Genomic DNA, 11,197 nt, shown 5'->3' on the forward strand with positions numbered 1-11,197 from the left:
CCTCGGGACCTCAACCAAACATACCAACACATTCCATAACATCATACAAACTTAGTCGAACCTTCGAATCACTCAAAACAACATCAAAACACCAAATTGCACTCGGATTCAAGCCTAAGAACTTCTAAACTTCCGAATTCCACAAACGATGCCGAGACCCGCTAAACCACGTCCGAATGACCTCAAATTTTGCACACAAGTCAAAAATGACACCATGAACCTATTCCAACTTCCAGAATTCTATTCCAACCCTGATATCAAAATTTTCACTACCGACCAAAATTGCCAAAATTTTAACTTTCGTCAATTCAAGCCTAATTCTACCACGGGCCTCCAAATCACATTCCGAACGCACTCCCAAGTCCATAACCACCTAACAGAGCTAATAGAGCCATCAAAATTCAAATCCGAGATCGTTTACACATAAGTCAACATCCAATCAACTTTTCCAACTTAAACTTCCTCCTAAGAGACTAAGTGTCTCAATTACTCCAACACCACTCCGGACCCGAACCAACTGACCCGGTAAGACATAATACAGCTGAAGAACACAAATGAAGCAGAAAAATGGGGAACGAGGTTGTAACTCTTGAAACGACCGGTCGGGTCGGTACATTAGGCGAAATAAGATTATTAATTAATAATAAGTAAAGGTATAGTGAGAAAAGAAATAAGGCAACGCCATGATCACACCAAATCAGTCATTATATATACTAAACCTCTTCATTTTACATGACAATAAATTTAATAATACAATACAATATAGTTTAAGTAACAATTAACTAATAAATCTAAAAAATAATACAATACAATAGGGTTAGTTATGCCGTAAAAGCTCTAGTACTAATATAAACATGTATAGCTAAAACAACATTTGATTTATGATACAAAACTATGCATTGCCAATACTGCCACAATTTATTCGAAAATTTAAAGATCTCAATGTGAATTATTAATTATCTTTGATGAATAGGATCATCTAAATTTACAGATCATCATTCTAACAATTCATGATTATTATTCATAATTTACAAATAACAAATCTCTTATCATACACGGCATAATAAGTTTGTTTTTCATTATTTTCTTTTGTTAGTTGTTTGACCTCTTAAATTAGTAAAACTCTTTAGGGCAATCAATTTTATTCAAATAGGAAACACTCAGAAACTTCCATTCCCGTTAACTGTATTTAAACTTTAGAGCTTATGCTATATAGAGCAAAATTTGACTTTGGTCGGCGCCTTGTACCGTACCTCATACTACTCTATTTAGGGCACCCTCACACTGACAAACTCTGATTCTCCTTCCCGCCGCCGCCGCCGCTATATCCCCTGTTACCGGTCTAAATATTCACCCTCCATGCATTATTATTTGTATAACTAATACTAATTGCATGTATTAGACGTTAGCCATAAACTTATAATAGAATCTTCCATTATGTAGCAGAATTTGTACGCTTTTATATGATGGTGGTTTATTTGTTAGTCCTGAGCTACAATGCGGTTTTGCTTTAATAAAATTTTAGGTTTTGGAATTAAAGTTTGTGTTTTAGAGTTGAAGTTTTACTTTATTGAGCCTAAACGAAGTTTGTTTTGTGGTTTCAGTTATGAGCTATTGACCCTGGTGGAATACAGAGGCATTAATGGCACTTCGTTTCGAGGTGAATTTCTTTGAGTATTTTTATGCAAATAGAAGCTGCTAACAGCAGTTAGCATTTGCTAACTGTATTGTGCACTTATGAAATTGGATTCTTGAATATTCATAAATCGAGATACCTCTTAAAATAACAAACTATAGAGTATTGAAATGAAATGGGTAGGAGAGGATGGATAATGAGGATATATATAGCTTATCTCAACTTAGTTTGGGATTGAGGCGTAGGTGTTGTCATAGTAAGCTGATGTTGCTTGGTAATAGCAAGTAGCACAATAACATTATTACCGCTTCTATTGTAGTATAATAGTTTTTAATATGAGAATCTGGATCCATGGTACTCATCAAAACAACGAATCCCATCATTATGGATTGTTGAAAATTTCAAGTTGCAAATTTTTGACACAATAATAAGCTCAGTTAATGAAGGAGGACAAGGAATCTAGTTCGAGCGAAACAGCTTTGTCCGAGTATTTTAACCATTTCCTATGAATTTAGGAAAAGATTTATGGCAATGTTACAGATAAGATCAGCTGTAATTTTTAATTGCAGTTAATATGGCAAAGCGGTGTAACTAGTCTCCCTAACTTTTCTATCTTTTACAAAAATATAGTGAAGTTTTTCTCTTTTACAAAAAATTTAGTTGTTTCCTACTCCACTAAGGAATTGTGCGTAATCTTTCTGATGCCAGATACTTGGGAGATTCAATCGTGCTCGTGCAGCTCGGCTTATACTCCCTCACTATGAATGCCAGACACCTCTTTTCATGCCTGTTGGCACTCAAGGTAAGGGTATGTTAGGAGTTGATTGACAGGAAGATGCCTCTCTCTCTTTTGTTCAATACTAATCTTTTAATTGTTTTATCGAGTCTTTAGCCAATTTCCTTAAATATTTGATAAACCTTCAAATTAGAGCCAGCAGTCTGTTGATAGCTTTTGTTATAAGTACGTTGAAAGTGTAGAATTTGGTATTAGTCTGATTTGGTTGAAAACAACAGTGAAATTGTTTCATATATGGTCTGGTAGTTGTGTCAAGTCAAAATTATATCACTTGATTGGGTATTGGGAGCTGCATACTTGGGATTGCTGCATGTGGACATAAAGAAGTTAGTTAGATTTTGATTTCCTCTATGTTACGCTGCGGACAAGATTGATCGGTACTTTTGGTTGGAACAAGACAAGATTATATGATAATAATGGAATAGAAGATAAGGACAGAAATTTACATGGTTCTCCCAATACGCCTACGTCCCGATACTTGATATAATGAAATTGCTCTTCCTTGCCCGTGGATATAGGCATATTGGTCGAACCCCATTTATTTCTGTGTCTCTATCTTTTGTTGCCGTTATTATCAAATTTGTTTCCAATAAAAAGTATCAGTTGAATCTGTCCACGGCTTAAAACTCTATATATTGTACTCTGTAATATATAGGCTTACAGACATCATGTTTGACACTTTTTGTAGAGTACCTTCTATTTGTCATCATACTTGTAGAAATAGAAACTATTATTGGTCTTCATGTCATTGATGATATGCATTTTTTCTCATTGTCATCCGTTTGTATTTTTCATAATCACAGGCACTATAAAGGGTTTGACCACCTGCCAGCTTGAGGATATTGGTTGCCAAATAATCCTCGGAAACACATATCATTTGGCACTACGCCCTACCTCTGAGCTCATCGATGAGTTAGGGGGTGGGGGTCTACATAAGTTCATGAATTGGCCAAGGGCACTGCTTACTGACTCTGGGGGCTTTCAAATGGTAGTCTATCGCAGTTCTGCTTCCTCAATGTTCACTTAAGATTATCTTTTTTGAAACACTATAACCATCCGTATTCAAGATGTACTGAGCAAATGTTGATCAAAAAGCTATACGCCTTTGTGCCCTATTGTGTCGCCTTTATGCTTATGTATTTCACGCACGTTATCTAAAATTTGCAAAGCCAGTTGTTCGGTGGCTTATGAACAAACATGAAATGCTTTGTTCTATATGATGTGCTGTTTGACAAATGAGCTTAAAACCTTTCTGGTTGTAGGTCTCCTTGTTGCATTTGGCTGATATCACTGAGAAGGGTGTCACATTTCAGGTATTCTTTTTCTATTCTCTCTATTAATTTTCAGATGCTTACCTCTTATGTTTCATGTGGTTTAATTCGTCACTTCCTTTTTGCAGTCACCGGTGGATGGAAAGCCAATGCTCCTTACACCTGAAGAGTCAATACAGATCCAAGTAGGTACATTTAGGGGATGTAGATGTTCTGTTATTTATGGATCTTGTACTATACTATTTTTTATCTCAATGTCATACTCTAAGCAAGCAGGATGCTATAATAATTCCAGAAAGGATGACGCTAATATTTCAAAACTGGTGCAATCTTCACACACATGTAGATTAGTCATTACAAATTTGTGTCAAAATGTATGTGCTTTTATTCTATATCATCTAATCCCAATATTGCTGCTGATTAGTCATTAATTGCATCATATCTTTTCAATGGCCTGAGATTTCTCAGTCTCAAAAACTTTGTCAGTTTATGTTTCTTGAGAAGCCCTTTATAACTGATTCAGTTTCACTTGCTGACTTGCCCAACCCATTGCAGAACAGAATTGGTGCAGATATTATTATGGCTCTTGATGATGTCGTGAAAACTACCATCACAGGTCCGCGAATTGAAGAGGCTATGTATCGAACTCTGCGTTGGATAGATAGGTGCATAGCAGGTAATATGATTGAGCAGCCTGTACATTTCGATGTGGTTATTTATCTTACTGAACTTATGATTAATCACATTCAGTGGGCAAAATATAATCTCTATAGGATTTGGTTTCGGCCAGCTGTAATGTAGGGAATTTCTCTGCTTCTTGTTTTGATGTTTTGGACTATGTTTCTAGGATCCTCCAAAAATGCATTCCCACATATGTTGGATCCTCCAAAAATGCATTTCTTTTGGAGGATCTGACACACAACCGGCAGCAGTTTTGGAGGATCCGAGAAACGTAGGTTTTGCACCAAATTTCTTGCATTGGACACGTGTAACTGCTAAATTTGACTGAAATGAGCAACCTTATCCCTACTAATGGAGTTATCCGAGTTACACAGAAGATTTTTAAGCTCTTCTGTCAATGCCCTTTGTTCCATTCATGCTAGTTAAACCTCTCAAATAGGTTGCAAATGGACCGGATCCCGTAAAATTCTAGCAACCTTTGTTTGTGAACCTTCACCACCTTCTTACAAATCATACCACCGCCATTGGTTCGTAGGATGTCTGCAAACAGTAAGATTGCAAGGCCTAGGAGGAGAGTGGCATCTTTCAAAAGTTTTGGCCGGAAAAGTGGGAGGTTTTTGGAGGATGGGAAGCCCAGGAAAGAACAGAACATGAAGACAATGGAGCTCTTAGCTTTTGGTTAATTTGGCAGACTTCGATGATGAAAGGACTAAACTGGCTCGCATTTGATGGTAGATGCTATAAGTTAGGTGGTAGAGTTAGATGAAGTTATTATTGAATGTAAAATTGTCCTTCTAAAATATTGAGCCCCATTTGGCATGTTATGCTATCAACTAACAGTACTTAACAGGCTTAAGTCCAGCAAACAATTTATTGATAGATAGTTTGAGTAATGTTTATGTTATGGACTAGCAGTACTTAACAAGGGTTTATGCTATGAACTAGCAGTACTTATCAACAGTTAGGTCCAGTAAACACTATATTGACAGTAGTTTGAGTAAGGTTCTCGGTGGAAGTTTGATTTTTTGAAGTTTTTCTTTGTAGAAGTAGATGCCAACAACAGAAAAGACTGTATTAAGAGTTAAATTGTTTTTAAAGTTCGTCTCAGAATTTTTCTTTCTATTTGTTAAATATAGAGTTTCCAAACTAAACTTGCTGATGTACTTCTGCCAGACTCTCAGTTTGTGTTTTTCATGCATTCATTTGTTATTGGCAGCTCACAAGAGACCAGACGAGCAGAATCTATTTGGCATAGTCCAAGGTGGTTTAGATCCTGTATTAAGGTGAATCACATTGTAACATCCATGTTGCTTTATTGTTTACATAATTACATATCATTTGACGACTTTCTTGTTTTCTTTGTTGCTATCAGGGATATATGTGTCAGAGGTTTAGTGAAACGTAATTTGCCTGGGTATGTTCGTAGTTCTGAATATGTACGCTTTATCCTAAACGTTCATCACCTTGTATGTAGAAACCTCAAAGCGTATGTATATACATTCTTGTTCTAGTTTTGAAAGAATTTCCGACTGAAGAGATATGGCTTCATGTCTATCACATGGAGGGACGGGTGGGTGGGGATGTGCATAATAGCTTGTAATTTCCTATCTCAGTTCCAGTCAGGTAGTCAAACTACATATATTGAAGTGGTTAACTGTTTAGTACATGCAACTTATAAGGGTAATTTGGTGCCGGGATAAGGATTCGGATTAGGTGGGATAAATTTATTCTTTTATGCTGCCTAATTCCCAGTTTCGTACTCCTAGTAATAGGATGAGTTATCTGGAAAATTCTAACCATCTTATGCGTGGGCCAGGGGCAGTAGTTGGGTAGTTATCACGGATAACAAACCCTCTGTGTAAGAGCTAAAGATTAAAAGCCTTGATAATATAAGAAAATTCTATTTTTGGGGTTTGTTGTTTGGAATTTCGGTTTAGATCTGTAAGACTGTCCAGGGGGATTTTGGGACTGAAAATTAATTTGGTTGTTTTCAAGATCCATCATATCAAACAGAAACAAAGAGATTCAATTCTCAATCTAGTTCCCTCATACGATCCAATTGGAATCGAATTCCTCTAACCAAATTACCCTTGGTAGCTCAGTGAAGATTTAATTGACATGTTGGTTTGAGGTTCTAATTTTGCACCTGTAACTTTAATCTTTTTCTTCATTTTTTCGATGATGGTGGTGCTAGGTCCAGAGGCGGATGTAGTGTACTACCTACGGGTTCAACTGAACCCATAACTTTCGTCGCCGAGTAAAAATTTCTATGTAAAAATTCATTAAAATTGCAAAAATAGTAGATATGAACCCATAACTTTAAATATATAATGGGTTCAATGTTAAAAACCTTAAAATTGAACCCATAGAATTTAAATCCTGGATTCGCCTCTGGCTAGGTCCACCTTGACTATTCCACCAAATACTCGCATCCGTCTACTAGCATAGGTACCGAAAACTCTATCTACCAAGGCCTTAGCAAATAGGAAAGAATCATCTGGTTTTTTGGCCTCCATTGGGATTTGAACCCTGGTCTGTCATACTCTTCGTTCTAACTTCATTGACCGCTAGACCATACCCTTGGGTGCAATCTTTCTCATCATTTGCGAAAACTATTTTCTTCTGGAAAGGATCCTAAGAGACAGTGTTCCTGCCACCTCTTCTCAACTAAAGTTTTAGGTGCCTTGTCCCTTCTTTATTTGATCCAAAAGGTACCACTAGGAATTACCAAATGCCTTGCGATTCTGATACTGCATCCAATAGTGTTCTACTTTCCTCCAGCTCGTGAGTAGTTACCAAACAGCTCGATGAGTCAAAGAGTTCCCCAATAAGGACCAGCTCAATTTCTGATTCAATGTCGCAAATGGTCCTGCATTTCTTAGCATAGCCATATTGTATATTATTGTTCTCTTCTCCAGATTCCTCTTTTGGAGAATACTGATTTTCAAACAGCCTTACGGCCCTTACCAACAGTGGATCAAGTTGTGTGGCACCAATCTCGATTCAGCTGCATAACTGTTGCGCAGATCCCAGTCACTTTGCATTGTATATGGATGGGAGGGACTGTGGAGATGAATTTGCTATTCCGAGGCTGTTTTTGCATAGTGCTTATCGATATTTGTTCATATTGAATGGAAGCTTTCTTGGATGTTTTACTATTTATTTTTGTATATAAATCACATGACATTATACATTGGCCATTTGACGCCCTAGCTGCATCTTTGGTGAAGTTCTAAAAGAGAAAGAATATAAGTTTCTTACTAGAGCTCAGAACCTACCCTTTTTTGTCTCTTCCTTTTGTATTCTAGTTTGCTGGGTATGATGTGCTTTTAGAATAACAAATAAACTGATTTATGCTATGAAGTTCCTCAATAGAATAATAGCTGTTATATGCACTGATCATTTCAAATCCTTTCTCTGATAAAATTTCAACTTTTTCTAGTTGCTGATATTAAAAAAGAAAGAGGACCTCTTTTAACTTATTAAACTCAAAAGAAGCTTACCAGACAAACCGAACTAGGAGAATTGAGGTTCAATAATCAACTGAGTGAAATGACCGGGTTTACTTGTGTGACAGCTATGCTATTGGTGGTCTTGCAGGCGGTGAAGATAAAGACTCGTTTTGGCGTGTCGTGGCTCAGTGTACTGCTGCACTACCTGAGCATAAACCACGATATGTCATGGTATATGTCACTCTTATGATGTTCTTTGGTAGATTTAATATGATGCATCTATTTTCAATTTCTCTGTTTTTAGATGTGATGCCTTCTGGCTTCTGAATTTCGACTGCTGTACTCCAGGGGGTGGGTTACCCACTAGACATTGTGGTATGCAGTGCTTTAGGTGCTGACATGTATGATTGTGTCTATCCTACTCGTACCGCTCGCTTTGGCACAGCTCTTGTACCTGAGGTAGTTTTCTCTGCCCACTACCTCTAAATAGTCATCACTTAATTGGTTGTGGAGATCACACAGTAAGCATTCTTTTGAAATCAATAGAATACTATTTCTCATACTGCATGATAAGGAATCTATAACTGCTAATATTCTAACCCAACATCAATGTTTTGAGTATTCTTGATCAATAAACCTGTGGATCTAAAAAGTAGTCATATAGTTTATATTGTGCTGTGCTGCTAAAAAATACTATTCTGTTTGTGTACATACAATTAGTCTTTCCTTTTAGTAGTAAAACCATTTTGAGTTGTTTTTGTGCACGCTGCTCTTTTCATGCTACTTTGATTTCCCTCCTTCCATGTGATAAAGTATTCTTGACTATGCCTTATGTGTCTGTGTTCGTGGAGACTGGTAGTTCAATGATTTGAAAACTTTAGGATGTTTTAAGAAAATCGGTTTTTCCTCTAATTTATCATCTGACTTTATATTTCTCTTGTCGATTTAATTTTTGTTTTTATTTTCGTGAAATATGTTCCACAAATTTTCCTCGCCATGTGTCATAAACTTGGGCCCTGAAAACCAAACTAAACAATTTATGAAGAAAATATCATCCACCATTGATTTTGAAGTGGAATAATGCTTTTGCTTTGGCATGATGCAGGGAGTTCTAAAACTTAAACACAAGGCAATGGCAGATGATATGCGTCCTATTGATCCCACATGTGACTGTATGGTAAATTGAAATAGACGACGCTTGATTAGTAATGTTCTTATTTTCCATTTATACATTGTTTCAAATACCAGTCGTCTCTCGACAGGTCTGTAAAAAGTATACCAGGGCTTACATTCATTGCCTTGTAACTAAAGATGCCATGGGATCTCAACTTCTGTCATATCACAACTTATACTATATGATGAAGGTAACAAACACTGAGGTTTTAAAAGATATTTTCATTTGTCTATTAGCTCAGCCATGACCTTGAGGTATTCAATCTATGCAGCTTAGCAGAAACTTGCATTCCTCAATTGTTGAAGGACGTTTTCCGGAGTATGTTCACCTCTTGCTCTGAATAGATTTTCCCCTCACTATTATGTATCACTATCTGATGCTCATTTTCTGCCATCATGTCTAATGCTTCTATTTACCTGATCATTTTATTTGTTTAATTTTGCAGATTTGTTTGCCAGTTTCTGCAGAAAATGGTAATGAATAATCCCACTACATACAAAATGATTTCAATGACCATGCATTTCTCCTGGTATATCAAAAAAGCAATTGATGGGCACAAACTTCTCTTAGATTTTTTTTTTCCCGGTTTAAGGAAATAGTTCTCTTTTTATCACAAGTCTTCTTTCTAAACTTACTGAATGATTTTCTGTCACATATTCGTAAGGCACTTGGCTAAGTTTGATCTGATAGGATGTGAAGTTGTTTCTGTGTGTTGAAACTTCCTCAATTTGGGAAAGCAATTTCAATTGACACAAACTTGAGAACGTGCTCTAACTTTATCTCAAATCAAAAGAACAAATATTCTTTTGCAACGTATTATTATCATTACTGTTTTGTTACTGGTGTTGCTTGCATCTTATATTTGCTAATACAACTATTTATTTCTGCGGATTGTGATGACTTCTTAAATTTGACCTGTAGTTCCCCGAAGGTGACGTTCCTGAATGGGTCTGCAACGCCATGGAGGTTGCTGGCATTGACATTTCTTCATGTTGTGCTCCGTTTTCATCGCTCCCCAGTAAAGTAGAAGATACAGAGGTTGCTGGAATTGACATTTCTTCATGTTGTGCCCCACTTTCATCACTCCCCAGTGAAGTAGAAGATACAGAGGCTGCTGGGACTGACTCTTCTTCATGTTATTCTCCATTTTTGTCGCTCCCCAGTGAAGTAGAAGATACAGAGGTTACGGAGATTGACACATCTTCATGTTGTGCTCCATCTTCATCACTCCCGGTAAAGTAGAAGATACACAAACCCAGACGTGAAACAGTAATTAAAAACATTTCACAGAGTAGAAGAACATATATATACAGAATTGACGATAAGAGCAGCGTGCATTTTGTGGTAACATGCTGCTATGCTAGGAGTCACTCAAGCAAAATTTTGTAAAGTGTGACACAAAAGATGAGTTTTTTGTTAACTAGGTGTCATTCTTCATAGCTGAAAGAAATTATTCCTTATTATATGAAATGTTTTTCACGTCCTAGAATTTTTTTTATTGAGCTGTCTATCAAGGGAAATCCAAAAACATTTTCTTTAATGCCCCTTCCTGGCTATCATAATTGTTCCTATTTGAAGTATGAAAATCTGTTACATGGAATGTTGTGATTGATAGTATCTGAAAATGAGTTTGAAGCCATTCAGTAAGAGAAATTCATTCTCGGGGTTTTCAATATCAGTGATATGATTAGTTAGACTGTACATATTCTTCCATTATTACATAAAGTCCCTTGGGCTTTTTCCTGTCTTTGTTTTTTGGTCTCAACAGAGTTGCAAAACTGCTATGATATACTTGTCTTGAGCCGATAGTCTATTGAAAAGTCTTTTTATCTTCACAAGGTAGGAAGATTTGCGTACTCACTATTCTTTGGAGATCCTATTGTAGTATTATCTTAGGTATATTGTTGTTGGTCTTAACAAGTCCAAAGGAAATAGGAAACTTATTTTCTGACTAAGACGATAATGAAAAGCTCAAGTGATTGGGCAAAGTCCAAGGAAAATATTCTCTCCTGACTTTTCGACCTAATGCTTTGTACCGCACTCAGCTAAACAAAAGAACGAAAGCAAAAAGGTCATAAGCTGTGATTTGCTGTAAAGAAAAAAAAAGTGGACTAAAGAAGTTTTCTTAATATGGTCTCCTACCACAAAAACATTTTCCAAAAAATGAGCTTCTCCGAGTTAACTTTA

General features: G+C 36.5%; 1 protein-coding gene across 1 annotated transcript; it reads left to right on the forward strand.

Moving 5' to 3' along the window:
* Positions 1-1,184: 1,184 nt before the first annotated feature.
* LOC109241757 (queuine tRNA-ribosyltransferase catalytic subunit 1-like) lies at positions 1,185-10,649 on the forward strand. The gene is made up of 16 exons (XM_019408532.1): positions 1,185-1,340; positions 1,605-1,660; positions 2,345-2,438; positions 3,236-3,420; positions 3,695-3,745; positions 3,832-3,888; positions 4,259-4,379; positions 5,601-5,667; positions 5,757-5,798; positions 7,962-8,067; positions 8,185-8,295; positions 8,942-9,013; positions 9,099-9,200; positions 9,282-9,328; positions 9,456-9,483; positions 9,932-10,649. The coding sequence occupies exons 2-16, from the start codon at positions 1,643-1,645 to the stop codon at positions 10,250-10,252; spliced, it is 1,422 nt and encodes a 473-aa protein (XP_019264077.1). The 5' UTR covers positions 1,185-1,340; positions 1,605-1,642; the 3' UTR covers positions 10,253-10,649.
* Positions 10,650-11,197: the final 548 nt, after the last annotated feature.

Source organism: Nicotiana attenuata, unplaced genomic scaffold (genome assembly GCF_001879085.1).
Source record: "Nicotiana attenuata strain UT unplaced genomic scaffold, NIATTr2, whole genome shotgun sequence".
Taxonomy (NCBI): Eukaryota; Viridiplantae; Streptophyta; class Magnoliopsida; order Solanales; family Solanaceae; genus Nicotiana; species Nicotiana attenuata.

Coding starts and splice junctions, on each gene's coding strand:
- LOC109241757 (XM_019408532.1), top strand. Junction 5,799..7,961: donor GTGAAACGTAATTTGCCTGG/GTATGTTCGTAG, acceptor CTTGTGTGACAG/CTATGCTATTGGTGGTCTTG. Junction 9,014..9,098: donor ATCCCACATGTGACTGTATG/GTAAATTGAAAT, acceptor GTCTCTCGACAG/GTCTGTAAAAAGTATACCAG.